The 14998-nt window shown below is 44.0% G+C and overlaps 1 protein-coding gene and 1 long non-coding RNA gene across 5 annotated transcripts in view; one reads left to right on the top strand and one right to left on the bottom strand.

The window, feature by feature from the left end:
- The window catches only part of LOC130109077 (uncharacterized), a 19056-nt gene extending 16612 nt beyond the window's left edge, over positions 1-2444 (bottom strand). Inside the window, exon 1 of the long non-coding RNA XR_008809969.1 lies at positions 2317-2444. This is a non-coding gene — a long non-coding RNA (uncharacterized LOC130109077). The remainder of the gene's footprint in view (positions 1-2316) is intronic.
- Positions 2445-2476: 32 nt separating this feature from the next.
- LOC130109075 (GDP-L-fucose synthase-like) lies at positions 2477-9702 on the top strand. Of its 4 annotated transcripts, none has more exons than XM_056275801.1 (10): positions 2477-2567; positions 6359-6516; positions 6684-6798; positions 7009-7137; positions 7235-7308; positions 7419-7552; positions 7680-7811; positions 7926-8005; positions 8179-8278; positions 8455-9702. In XM_056275801.1, exons 2-10 carry the CDS (start codon positions 6359-6361, stop codon positions 8508-8510), a joined length of 978 nt encoding a protein of 325 aa, XP_056131776.1. In that variant the 5' UTR covers positions 2477-2567; the 3' UTR covers positions 8511-9702. The 4 variants fall into 4 exon arrangements, with proteins under 4 accessions (XP_056131776.1, XP_056131775.1, XP_056131774.1 ...); XM_056275800.1 differs by lacking the exon at positions 2477-2567 and adding an exon at positions 2844-2984; XM_056275799.1 differs by lacking the exon at positions 2477-2567 and adding an exon at positions 3101-3324.
- Positions 9703-14998: the final 5296 nt, after the last annotated feature.

Genomic DNA, 14998 nt, shown 5'->3' with positions numbered 1-14998 from the left:
CCAGACTCGCTCTATACACGGCGCTGACTGGGAGGAATAGCGGGATCCTCCCACGCGCTACGTCCCCCTGGTGGAAACTCCTCACTGTCAGGTGAAAAGAACGCGGCTGGTGACTCCACATGTATCGGATGAGGTCTGCAGTCCTCACCGGATCGGCAGAGGGGGGTAGAGCAGCAACTGGGACGGCTCTGGAAAACAGCGTAATTGGCCAAGTACAATTGGGGCGAGAAAAAGAGGGGGGCAAAAATGCCAAAAAATGAAAATAAAAAAGAACACATTTCTGTCCTCCATTAGAAAAGACTAAGCTTTCAGCCTTGGCTTCGGTGATAATAGATGGTAGCCTAATTTCCAGAGAGAAAAGGTGAGGCAGGTTTATTTTTATTTTAAAACGATTCAAAACATATTTTCGAAACAGTATGAGTAAAAACGGGTGTTGCACCGAACCGCGATTTTCGTTTATTGGCATTGTTTAAATTTGCATTCTCAACACTAGTTTTTGGTTGTTGGCCAACACAGTCTTTCCAGCTATGGGATGAATTTCAAAATACAAGTCAAAACTGTATCTTTATTATGGCTTTTGTTTATTTTACTGAGCTAATTGTTACAGCTATTTCATTTTACATATATTTTTTCACGATATTTCTTTCATCGTGGACGTTAACATCCCTCTGTAAACACCCCAAACTATTCGTCTTTCTAACTGCAAGAGAAAACAGATCCTGGTGCGAATTGCTGTGGTGAGAGAGAGAGAGAGAGAGAGAGAGAGAGAGAGAGGAGAGAGAGAGAGAGAGAGGAGAAGAGAGAGAGAGAGAGAGAGAGAGAGAGAGAGAGAGAGAGGAGAGAGAGAGAGAGAGAGAGAGATGAGAGAGAGAGAGAGAGAGAGAGAGAGAGAGAGAGAGAGAGAGAGAGAGAGAGAGAGAGTGAGAGAGAGAGAGAGAGAGAGAGAGAGAGAGAGAGAGAGAGAGAGAGAGATTTTAAGATCTAAAGAGGGCGTAAATTGGGGGTAAAACAACCATTTATTTTTATTGACTTGACCTCCCTGCTCTCACATGGATTCAGGCGGACGGAGACACCTTCTGGACGGCACCGGAAAAAACCAAACAGTCTGACGGATTAGCAGGGCGGAAAAACTAAACACACATGACTTGATGCATGCTCAATAATACACGTAAGAAAATCCATTCAGTTCATCGGGATACGACGTTTATTGACAGATACGTTTCATCACTCAACTAAGTGACATCTTCAGTCTAAACTGACTGCAGGTATCCCCCACCCTTATATATGCAACCGGTTATTTTCTTGCCCGGTGTGGGATTCGATACGAGGTATACTGCACCACAAGGCGACATCACTAACCGCTCGGCTAAACGCTCAGATCCGTTTGCTAGGGACTAAACGTCTCTTATTAGTAGTTTACATATACAATAGCTTCATGATGACTGAAAACAACGATCGGTTACGTAAACAAATTGTGCAACCCGATCGTTGTGCGGCGTATGGGTCACGGGAGTTACGATTAAAAGGAGATCGCTGCCCTCTCGACAGCACGGGAACCGCCTCAGCCGGGACGCGAACCCGAGTCTCCCGCATCATGGGCGACTATGTTAACCAGTCAACTAGTTAAATTGTCCGACCGTTAGCCAACCGGCTAGCCAGTCTAGTTAATCGTTGATCGTTACACTACCCCCCTCCTTCGGGAACCACGTCCCCGCGCTTCAGCATACCAGCTCCCACACGCCACTGGGCGCGCGTGCTTCCCGTGGCCTCTCGGTCTCATCATCCCACTTCTGACACCAAATGTAGCGAATTCGGGGGGACCGCCGGGAACCCGGATCTCCCGCACCACGGGCAGCAACGTTAACAAGTCGACTAAATGGTCCGACTCGTTAGCCAAGGGCTAGCGAGTCTATTTAACCGTACTCATTACAATATTAAATATGTAAAGTAAGATTACTGCTTGTTTATTTTTAATGTAATTATTCTAGTAATGCAAGTAGCTTTAAAATGCAAATTGCCCATGGTTTCGCCTTGTGAGTGTAAACCAGGTTAAAATTAATGTTTTTATTTTATTTTGTTTGAGTATGAAATATCACCAAATCCTGTATGTGTGCTGTTATTTGTGTTTACTACATTTTATTTTATGTCATTATTTACTTTTATGTATGTTTTACAACGACCGTCATATACGTGTACTGTCGCTTTAAGAGAGAGGTCTTGTGGGGTACACGGAAGAGGGGAACGCGGGAGAGGCCATTTTTGTTTTGTGGGAGGAGTCTCAAGCAGCGATCGAGCCGAGCCACGCGTGTTTCTTACCGTAGGACAGTTTTGCTGGTTGAGGAGAACGTAACCTTGAGTATCCTGTAAGAAGATACTGCAAGCTGTGGGATAAAATACTTGTTTATCCTTTCTTACATCGGAGTCCCGTGGACGGTTTCTCCTTCTAACGCACACGAGTGAAGTCCGGGCAGTGGTTGAACTTCGACCCCCACGTCCGTAAGAAACACCGCTCCCGCTGGAGGGACTGGACGTTTGTCGAAGGGTTTGAAACCAAAATAAATGGCAAGGTGAGCCAAATAGAGTCCTGTGTGTCCCCCCTCCTTCCTTGATCATGATGATGATGATGATGATGAGAGACTGAGGGGCCCCCCACAACACCTGGGACCCCACCGAAAATAGAACACAACGCAGAGCTAATGATGAGAGTGACGGGCGTGCAGCAGGCTGACCAGCAGAGAACAGCATAGGACTGCCCCCTTTACATGAGGAAGTACGTAACATCCGGTTGTAAATTCCGTCGCGGAGGACGGCAAAAAGTTAAAATATTGCAGCGTTCACCGCAATAAAGATCACACTTACAGAATTTACAACTGAACGACATCTTTATTCTCGGCTGTTGTCGGCCACAACCACGCCGTTCAAACCGCCATTAACGCAACAACTCGCTGGTCGTCTCTCCCCACTCACCCAAAACAACGAAAACAGTAAGTAAGCAGAGGGCCAGCTCTCCCCCCTCTGCTCCACCAACCACAGGCTCGCACACTAGCCGACATAACATGCATTCATTCCGGTGATTAACAGAGAGCAGGGGGACGATAGACTGACTCCCTCCGATAGACTGACTCCGACGGGCAATGCGTCTACCGTTACCGGTATTCTCTGCCAGCCTCACCTATCTTTCTACCCTCTTCCACTAAAATAATATCCGGGGTCCGTCACGGCGGCTTTTGTTTTGAAACGTGTTGACCGGAAATACCCGCGTACCTAACCTGGATGTTTTACAGTCGTCAGCCAAACCCGGACTGGCTCCCTGTCTCCGTTTTGGTAAGAAATTGCAATTTAACGTCAACATACTTTATCAGTGGGTTCCCTCCGAGTGCTCCGGTTTCTTCCCCACAGTCCAAAGACATGCAGGTCAGGTGACTCGGACGTACTAAATTGTCCCTAGGTGTGAGAGCGTGTGTGATGGACTGGCGGCCTGTACAGGGTGTCTCCCCGCCTGCCGCTTAATGACTGCTGGGATAGGCTCCAGCAATCCCCCGCGACCCCCTATTGGGATAAGCGGCTTGGATAATCGGTGGGTACTTGATCAGCCGAGGGTGTTACTCTGAATGTTGTAGTAGAAAGAGTTGCCTTAGGTTAGTTTCCGGTTTACTGACATTAAAATTTGTTAAAGCGTAGCCAATGACCGAAGCCTAACATTAGCTAACGTACCCCTATCAGCTAACGCTAGTCGCTAACCACCATTAGTTGAGAGAGGTAAGTCAGCTAGTAACTACCAGCCAGCCGACGCCAACTTCAGCTGATCAGATAACTGCAGTCAGAATAAAGTCACCTCTGCAATAATACCAGTGTAAACTGACTCTGTCAACTATTAAACGTTCTTGCAAGGTGGATACGACAAACTCCAGTAGCCCTGCTAGCGTTAAGTGTTTCAACTGGGGCAGCCAGAGAAGGTACTCCGACTACTTACTGCGATCAAGCAATCCCGCACTTGGAAAAAGCTCACACAATATCAGATTAGTCTGATGTACAATTCAAAATTAAAGATCAGAATTATGTTCGTTTATGTATTGCTAAAGCCCTCTAAAATGTTATATGAGCTATGTTCCTTCTGGATTCAGAATTAAAAGGAAACTACCTGTTTCCACAGACATTGCTGTGCGTGTGTATTGTACTAGGCACTGCGGTAAGAGCGTGTAAGAACTGATTTCAAAATGAAAGCGACCTTCCGGTGAACGTGATTTAACATTCATTGAGTGAAAGTTGCATTTTATACAGCGCTTTTCTATCTGCAACAGCCACTCTAAGCGCGTTACAAGCGCTAGAATATTGCATAAATATAAACCTACAACGAGAGTGAACATAATATGCATTTGGACATTTATTCAATCAGTCAGTCAATAATGAATGACTAAATAAAAAACAAAACGACGAAGTGACGAAGGTGTATGAGTTTAAATATTTGGGGTCAACTGTTCAAACTAACAAGGAGTGCAGGAGAGAAGTGAAGAAGAGAGTGCAGGCAGGGTGGAGTGGGTGGAGAAGAACATCAGGAGTGATTTGCGACAGAAGGGTACCAGCAAGAGTTAAAGGGAAGGTTTACAAGATGGTTGTGAGACCAGCTATGTCATACAGTTTGGAGACATTAGCACTGATGAAAAGTCAGAAGGCGAAGCTGGAGGTGGCCAGAGTTGAAGATGCTAAGATTTTCACTGGGAGTGATGAAGGACAGGATTAGGAACGAGTATATTTAGAGGGCCCGCTCAGGTTGGATGGTTTGGAGATAAAGCAAGAGAGATAAGATTGAGATGGCTTGGACATGTGTGGAGGAGAGATGCTGGGTATATTGGGAGAAGGATGCTGAATATGGAGCTGCCAGGGAAGAGGAAAAGAAGAAGGCTAAAGAGGAGGTTTATGGATGTGGTGGCTGGTGTGACAGAGGAAGATGCAGAGGACAGGAAGAGATGGAAACGGATGATCCGTTGTGGCGACCCCTAACGGTAGCAGCCGAAAGTGGTAGTAGTAAAATGTCATATGAGCTATGTGCCCTTGTAGGTTATTTTTCACTATCATTAATTTTATTTATTATTTAATGTTTATTCATTTTGCTTGCACGCTGTAGTTATTATTATTATTATTAATGTCATTCATTATCTAATATTCTAATTAGTTTTTTATTTGTTTATCTGTTTCTTTATTCATTCATCATTGACTGAATCAGGAGTCAGGAACACTTTGTCATTTCACTTTCATGCACTTGCGTACATGAAATGAAACGAAATGCCGTTTCCCCCAGCCCACAGCAGTACAACACAAAGACAAAAACACATTCAAAAACTACAAGAACACACATATTCAAGCTTACACATATATCAAAAGTAAACAAAAAAAAATCACTGTCCAAGGAACGAACACCAGCCAGGTTGAATGTCGGAACCGCCAGTCTGCATGGGTTAGCAGTTAGCTTTGCCCACCCGACTTCCACGTCCTGTCAGACCGCCCTCGGCGTTTCCTCCTCGGGCGCAGCTCCAGGCAGGGTCCGTGGTCCCCGGGCCAACTGGACGAAGCAGACCAAGCTTTCCTAGCCAATCCAGTGCCAGCTCTCCCAGCCTGACACGCTCGACACACCTCCCCGCACTCCTCATGACAACATCAAAAACACCACAGTCAACGCCAGGTGAGGCTGCCGCCAGACCGCTCTCGATATTATCGGAACTGCCAGTCTGCATGGGCTAGCAGTTAGCTTAGCCTGTCCCGCTCTCCCAGCCAATCCAGCGCCAGCTCTCCCGGTCATCAAACGAAGACAAAACTTAGACACAGATGAGGGCAAAGACACTGCATGGACGGTACTGGGTGAGACCGCTGCGAATGTGAATTCGCGCTGCCATCTTCCGACACTGGAAGCGGAACCAAATGTTCTGAATGAATGTTAACTCGTGTTCACCAGAAGGTTGCTTTTATTTGAAATCAGTTCTTACACGCTCTTACCGTAATGCCTAGTGTTACACCGTACCACGAAACAACGTGAGGTCCGGCTTTACCGTGTTTTTCAAAGTGTGGGCTGGCTTGAGCGCAGTGTCTACCTCGGTTGAATGAGTGTAAAAGGTGATCCTGGCCTGCTGATTGATTGACACTTATTTTTAGCATTTGTACTGCCCTTCAGAGTCAACACTCAGCTGTAGATGTGGCCAGTGAAGTTATGCAAAATTGTCTAGCAGCTGTTCATCCAAAGACAGTGTTACATTTTGATTATTGCAGTACAATATGGTGCATGTCATTTTGTATTGTTCTCCAGATCCATACATTCCCTCTCATCATCTCTCTCCATTGCATGTGTCTTTGTCTGTCTCTATAGATGGAGTCACTGCGGGATCACACAGGTCCATTCAGGGTGTTGGTGACAGGAGGGTCTGGCTTGGTGGGTAGGGCCATACAGCATGTAGTGAAAGAGGAGGGAGCAGGCAAGGAGGGGGAAGAGTGGATCTTCCTTTCCTCTAAGGATGCCAACCTCATGTGGGTACCCACTGCCACTATTAGTATTTCTATTATACTCACACACACATATATACCTATGCAGCGATCATCAACTTGATGTAAACCATGACCACAACTTCATTTCAGCACAAACCAGCGACTAAGTTACATCTGTAATGTCAAGTCTTTGTGTGGTCCTTCTTCAGGACCATGGAGGAGACGCAGGCTGCTTTTCGGAAACATAGGCCCACCCATGTCATCCATTTAGCTGCTATGGTGGGAGGGCTCTTCAAAAACATGAGGGCCAACCTGGACTTCTGGGTATGATATCGTAGCAGGAGAAATTAATAGGGTTTCAACATGACTTGCAAGCCTTGAACAGACTCTCGTAATGGCCATGCAGCTGCTCTAGTGCCAATATAGGAGGTTGGAGTTTGATTTTGTGTAACTACAGTATCATCTTCATCAACTATTATTGAACTTATTTCTAGATTTCTCACCATTAATTAATGACTTATCTGTCTCCATCAGAGAAACAATATCCACATAAATGATAATGTGCTGCAGGCAGCACATGAAGTGGGTGTGGTGAAAGTGGTGTCTTGCTTATCCACCTGCATCTTCCCAGATAAGACCAACTATCCCATTGACGAAACCATGGTGAGAGCTTCACAAGTGTTTGCTGTACCATACTGTCTTTCGTTGGTCTGTTTTCAAACATCATAGTGATTTTCCTTGAACTATCTCTTTGCATCAGATCCATAATGGTCCACCTCATCAGTCTAACTTTGGGTATTCCTATGCAAAGAGAATGCTTGATGTTCATAATAGGTATGGAAATATACTCCGTTGATTTGTTGTGCATTGTAATGTATTGATCTCTTTATACACATGTAAACATGCACATGGACTGTAAGCCTAACTTTGTGGATGTTTTGCAGGGCATATTTTCAACAGTATGGGCGCTGCTACACAGCTGTGATCCCCACTAATGTGTTTGGGCCCCATGACAACTTCAGCATTGAGGATGGCCATGTGCTGCCAGGCCTCATACACAAAACTTACAGTGCTAAGAGTAAGACATAATCACAAACAAGCAAAGATAAATTTGTCCAACCCTGGAAACATAAAGTGATAGAAATATTTATTGAAGAAATGATACCATTTTCTCTGTTCTGTTTGTGCTCTGTGTTTTTTGTTAGAGGAGTGTAAGCCCCTGATTGTCTGGGGTTCTGGTTCTCCCAGGAGGCAGTTTATCTATTCTTTGGACTTGGCCCGCCTCTTTTTATGGGTTCTGAGGGAGTATCATGAAGTGGATCCAATCATATTGTCAGGTGAGCTCTTCTACAAAGCCAGTATAAGAATAGTAAAAATATTAATAAACTGTTAGCAATTAGATTAAAATTTGTGCTACTAGTAATGTATTCTTCTCTTCTTTTTGGTCCCAGTTGGTGAGGAAGATGAGGTGTCCATCAAAGAAGCAGCAGAAGCAGTTGCGCAAGCCCTTGACTTCAAAGGTGAAGTAGTGGTATCCTTATGGTCAAGCAACATAATGGACATAATGGACATTGTCAAAGCAAGTTGCTCTGAGCTGCTGAAATAAGTCAGAGTTGGCAACAAAGAATTGCACAGGTTAAACTGTTTAAAGTAGTCACTCACTATAGTCAATAGATTGTGATTTTCTTGACCTTTGACTTCCAGTATGACACCAGCAAAGCAGATGGCCAGTTCAAGAAGACTGCCAGTAATTCCAAGCTGCTACGTTACCTCCCAAACTTCACATTTACCCCCTTCAACCAAGGTGCAACTGGCACATCAGATTGTGTGTGTGTGTGTGTGTGTGTGTGTGTGTGTGTTTGTGCGTGTGTGTGCACATTTTAGTTTGTCACTGGCATTAAATATGAAGTTCTTCATGAAAATGAATGGAAAATGGCTTTAAATGATGCCGTCACTGATTCATATTGTTCTCACTTCCAGCTTTGAAGGACACCTGCGAGTGGTTTGTTGCCAACTATGACACAGCTCGTAAGTGAAAAAAACTGCCAAACGAAGTCGGTAATGTCTTGATTGAGCCACAGTTGGATCTACTGAAACAGGGTAGATCACGATGGTGGTGTTGGTAGACGCTAAAGATGATTTGTCCAACAAGGCACGATGTCGTTTGCTGTGAATGAAGTTTATCAATATCATCCTAATTATACCACTCGCACCTATGGACTCCTAAGTGTGTGAGGTCAACAGTGCCCTGAGGACTCTAAAATCATTTGAGACAGGGTAATGGGAGGCACATCCATTTCTCTGTTCTACTGCAACCACTAGCAGACCAGAACTTGTCCCAAGGCTTAGAAATAGTTCCCGTAGGGTCCGCGGTGGCGTAGCGGTCTAAGCGTCGGCTTGGTGTCGATGCAGTTGCCCACTGGGGACTGGGGTTCGCGCCCCGGTCTCGTCAGATCCGACTATGGCCGGACTCGATGAAGCAGCAATCATTGGCAACGCTGTCTTCGGGAGGGGGGCGGAGTCGGCTTGTGTTCGTCATGTGAATGCGTCTCTGTGTGTGTCGGAAAAACAGTGGTTCGGCTTGGATTCGCCTTGTCACGAAAGTGGGGAGGCGCTTTCCTTCGAGACTGCCGGCCGGAGAGATGCAGTTGGCGAACGCATGCAATACGAGGGTGGGTGTTTGAATTAAAATAGGGATCAATTGGCCACTAAATTGGGAGAAAAAAGGGAAAAATCAGAAATAAAAATTAAAAAAAAAAAAAGAAATAGTTCCCATTTGTATGAATGAATAATGTTGCATCAACTGGACACTTTAGTTGACCCAGCTTTTTTTTTTTTTTTTAATTGGCACAGAGTTTTAGTTGTAGCCATTTCCATCTGGTTGATGACTGGTTAACTTTACACACATTTTGAGCAGACATTTTTCAGTGTTAAGCTTAATATACAATTTTTATATTTTCGTTTTGCCATTGTCTGAAACGTTTCTGTAACAGGTGCAGACATATTTCATAGTGAGAATATTCTTTTTTCAGCTGTCCATGTCGAATGATAATGAATGAACGAGTTTGGATCAAAGGATTTTGTTTGAAATTAGCCTCGCTTCACTTTATTGAATGAATCACACAATGAATGTTTTCTCTTTATTGCAATACGTTGGAGTTGGTGGTTTAGATTATTTTCACTGTTATGGAATGGGCTCAGTTGTCAAGCTGATAAATATTTTTTTTATACCCATGTGAGTGTGTTGACTTCATCAGTTCTTCAGAAGCACCATACGCCTGACTGACAGGTGCCCGGTCAAGCTTCCTGCTTTAGACTTTGCTCTTTTTAAATCTCCCAAAACGGGCTAGAATTTAATCTGACAGCCACCATTAGATAAAGATAAGGAACAACTAGTGCTTTGTTTATACACACACAGATTTATATATATATTGGGAAAGAAATGGCAAAATACTTTTATATAGAATTTAAAAAAAAACTGTACCACAACAACAAAATGTAAAATAATTCAGTTTAACATACAAGTGCAGACCCATTCCACTCAATTTAATCTTAAACTGATGGTGAAGCTCACAGACATAATTACATTACATGTTTACTTGAAAAGACAGACATATCAAGGAAATAAAAATATGAAAACATGATTAAGTAAATAAAATTGGAAGACAAAACAAGAATAGGCCGTTGTGTATTAACGTAGGAGGTGTAACCTCCTTCATGAACTCTGCAGTACTCCTGTCCCAGCACGGCTCTCTTCTTGCAAGCCTTCCCAGTCGTTGTGATGCCGCTGCACAACTGACGGCCCGCCGGAGAGCTACCACAGTAAAGGGAGAGGAAGAAAGAAGAGAAAACACGACATATGATATGCATGTTTTGGGGATCCAAATCTGAGCATGTTAAATGGTGAAGACAAGGTAAACTTGCTTCCTGGTGAAATAGCCAACTCTTGAGTAACGTTCAGAATAAAAAAGACTGACCTGTTGCTGACTAGTGATTGGATAGCACTTTGTGAGTCATTCACTTCAAAGGCAACACCCAAACTCCTCATGGGGTTATCGTCAATGATGGCCTAAAAGTACACAAGGCTTGTAAGGTAAAGTAACTTAACTTGTGATGATACAAATATGTAAATTTGTGATAAAAACTGAACATTAATACATAATTCATATTTTGCAATTAATAGTACATTCCGGCTACAGTACAAGTAGAAACAACTCATGTACGGCAGTTTATGCTCACCTACAAACAGGTCACCTGTATGCAACGTTGATTAATTTCATTTATAAAATCTCTATTCTCTAAATCAAATGTATAAGTTTTCCTATCACTGGACATTTCAGAAACCCTTCAAAAATAACTTCTTTATAGCACTTAATGTGACAAAGTGTTTTACAAAAGAAAATAATGTCAGACACTACTGTCCTCACCAGAAATGAAGCCATTTGTATTGAGCAGGTCCTCTTTCTCCATGGGGTCATCGAATTCATCTCTGAAGAACAGAATACCAGTGGATGTTATTAGAGACCACCAAATAGTTACAGACATAATCTTTAAGGCTCTTTGAATTCCTCGTCAAGTATTTGCTGGCTAACCTCTGTGGTGTAGAGGAGGATGGACATGGCGCACAATGCTCTGGTTCCACAATTCTGCATGTGGACAGGCTGGCTGACTTCCCTATCTGACAGCATGCCCTCAGCAACCGATTCACAAACCAATGACCTGTGCGTACGTAATACTTGATAACCAACAAATAATACAAATAAAGCTTCAATGCTACAAAGAAAGCCAATATTCAAGTCTTTACCCAGAGACAGGAAGAATAGTACAAAGGATGAGCCTCATCCTTTGTACTATTCATCCGATGAGGCCTGTGAGATCCAGTGCATGCTGCTGATTGACCTCAGCCACTGTGTTAAAGGCCACAGCGATCAGCAGCATGACTTGGGAGAAAAATGGACAGTGCAGGAACATCAGCAGGACCGCACACAGTAGGAAGTAGCCCATATGCACTATACATGTCCACATGGCAGTTAGGCTCAAACCTATCATCACAGGAGGAACAAGGGAAACTTAAGTAATACATGCTTTGAATACAAATTGGCCCTATATACATTAGGTGGCCATTGGCTTTTTCTCATTAAACATAGTGCCTTTTATAAAATCACTATGGAATCAAATACAATACACAGCACTAATATTTGGCAGACTTAATTAGAGTGGGGGGAAAAATTACATCCTTTGAAAACAATTGTACATTCAAGATTCAGGGCCAAGATAACCCTGGATCATATGAAGCCTCTCCTCTATGTTGTCATGGTAGTGGAGCATGAAGCCCAGGGTGGCATTCATGCACTCCAGTTTGCTCAATAGATCGTTGTAGTACTGTGCTGTCTGGTCCTGGTACTGGAGAAACCCCAACATACTATGGTCTGAGAAAATAGGGGGGGGGGGATTGACAACATGCATTAATATGAAATAGATATATAAAATGAAGACATAATATTTGTAAAGAGTAGAGAGTTAACGGCCACAGATTTTTTACACCCTTCCTTTTACCAATTTTATTGTAGATGTCTTGTGCTCTGTCTGACATCTGCCAAGTCTTGAATAACTGTGATTGTCCTGCACCTCGGAGTCCTGGCCCTTCTGCTAGAGGAAAACACAGACAACACGTGCATTACACGTTAGTTTGCATGTTTGTAATGAAGTAGAAACAACCGGAGGTAGTGCTGGTGAGTTGTGTTGAGGGAGAGGTCAAATCAATCCATTTAGAAAACTCTCAAAGTTTCCCCATAGCTGTGGGTGGGCTTAGGTGGACCTGGGCCCACCCACTTTGCACACAGGCCCGCCCAATCAGAAGGCTTCCTTTGTTACTGGATCAGCCAGTGAATAGCAGTCAATGAATACTGTTTCAATTATCTGACTACGCGACCAATAGAAATAAAACGATTCTTGTTCCTTGCTTCTTATTTACCATATGACGATGATAGACAAGATTTTTTGAGTGGCAGTGCATTTTGCAAATACGAGATTGCGAGCAGCCCCTCCACTTTCACTCAGTGTCCAGCCCGCACATTGCACAGAGGAATAGAAGCCTACTTTCCACTAGCTAGCTGCTTGTATTGTAGGTTAAGGTAAAACCTTGGCTAAACAAAGCAGTTTGCTTAAGTTAGTCACAAAACGACATGAGGAAGTAGCAGGAAGAGAATTCAGCTCAAGCTCATTCTCAACTCATCGCCCACGCCAAGCTCAGTCATCTCCTGCTGTAATCATCAAATGTAAGCAAATGTACAATTTTGGACTGTGGTAGCCTATTTCAATGTTAATGTTTATTGGGTACATATTTATGCATGCTCAATAATCCAGGTAGGAAAATCAAAGACGGTTGACTCAGTTCATCTGGATACAACGTTTATTGACAGATACGTTTCATCACTCATCTAAGTGACCTATTCAGTTTAAACTGACTGCGGGAATCGCCACCCTCATAAACAATACAGTTGCATAACGACCGACCAAACGATCGGTTTCATATGCAAATATGGGCATGACCATGAACTAGAGTTTCAATTGGCATGTGTACAATTCATAGAGGATTTGGGAATGTTTGCATTGTAAGATGGCGACAGTTGCACTCTTATGTACTCTCATGGTCTCGACTCGACTCTCTTCTGTGTCGTTTTCCATTACCGTAACAGTACCCCCTCAGTGTAGCTGGTCGTCTTAGCGACGTCTGGTTTTCAATTTCAAAATTTACTTTCAAGATAACTCCACTTCGACCGCTTCGGTATTTAAAAATGCCGGGTGATAGCCCATGCGTGCATTGATGACGCAATGACGCAAGATGACGCAGTGACGCGTCTCTGACCAATCAGAGTTCCGCATTGCTTTTGGTACCCGGTCAAGTTTTTGGAACCTCGACAATGGTGGTACCAGAAAAGTGGCAGCAGCTACCAAAATGCCGGTACTTTCCAGTCATGGAAAACGAAAAAAGGGCGAGTCGAGATGAGCCGCTACGATGTAGTGGGAAAGGAGCACCTTTTGTTAAGCATTCCGCATCCAGACATCGCTACCTTACTGAAAAGCATCTCAAGCCATCTGTATAGTTTTTCCTTATGAGGCTGAAAGCATTTCTTAAATGTGTCCACCATCAATTAAGTTTATCCACCATTATTAACTTCCAACTAAATGGCCAGGTGTGAGGTAAATAGTTTTTGTTAAAAGTTAACAAAACAGAGTAATGGTTTATTTCATTAGGCCTTTCATTTGTGATAAGTTATTGTCAAATATCTGAGAAACGGTATATTATGTATTGTAGCGAATTCGGGGGGGGGGGCTGCCCGGAAACCGGGACGCGAACCCAAGTCTCCCACTCCACAAGCGACAACGTTAACCAGTCGACTAAAGGATTTGACCCGTTAGTCAAGGACCAACGTGTCTACTTATCCATGCACGTTACAGTATTTAAGTTTTACATTGCCAAAGATGAGATTTGTTTAATTTGTTTTGTACATTGCCAAAATAGTGTAGTTATTGTAAACTACTAATAACACACGTTAGTCCCTAGCCAACAAGTCTGACCCTTTAGCCGAGCGGTTAGCGATGTCGCTTTGAGGTGCAGTACACTCCGTATCGAATCCCGAACCGGGCAAGAAAATAACGGGTTACATTGGTGGGATCCGGAAGTGTGCAGATCCTCAGAAGTCTCTTCGGAGCCCGGAATGACAAAGCGCGAGGGCGCGCTTCCGGAGAGGGTGACGACTGTAAACTACGAATTAGACACGTTAGTCCCACGTTAAAGAGTTTGACCCTTTAGCCGAGCGGTTAGCGATGTCGCCTTGTGGTGCAGTACACCCCGTATCGAATCCCGCACCGGGCAAGAAAATAACGGGTTACATTATTTAATTTTACATTGCTGAAAGAGTGAACCAATGCTTGATTTGAGGCTACAATAAACGTGCCAAAATATCAAACGTTTCAAATCTATTGTTTTATTGTTCCACGACTTACTTTTCATTATATTGTCTGCGGGAGTATGGCGTACCGGGGCAGTTGCTGCAAGCCATCCGGGCCTTGTATAACCAAAGTGAGAGCTGTGTCCGCATTCTCGGCACAAAGTCAAACACGTTTTCGGTGGGTGTCGGACTCCGCCAAGGTTGTCTGTCCCTTGTCTCTGATTCCGTTTGTGATATTCATGGACAAGATCTCAAGGCGCAGCCAAGGTGAGGAGTGTGTCTGTTTTTGGGAACCTCTGAATTGCATCTCTGCTCTTCGCAGGTGATGTGGTTTTGTTGGCTTCATCAGAACGCGACCTCCAGTGCGCCCTGGGGCGGTTTGCAGGTGGGTGTGAAAGGGCCGGGATGAGTCAGCACCTCCAAGTCTGAGGCCATGGTTCTCTACCGGAAAAGGGTGCATAGCGCCCTCCGGGTTGGGGATGAGTTGTTGCCTCAAGTGAAGGAGCTCAAGTAACTCGGGGTCTTGTTCACGAGTGAGGGTAGGATGGAGCGGGAGATGAACAGGCGGA

This window comes from Lampris incognitus, chromosome 3, assembly GCF_029633865.1.
Source record: "Lampris incognitus isolate fLamInc1 chromosome 3, fLamInc1.hap2, whole genome shotgun sequence".
NCBI lineage: Eukaryota > Metazoa > Chordata > Actinopteri > Lampriformes > Lampridae > Lampris > Lampris incognitus.
Note: the sequence above shows the minus strand (reverse complement) of the source record. Positions and strands in the feature narration are given on the sequence as shown.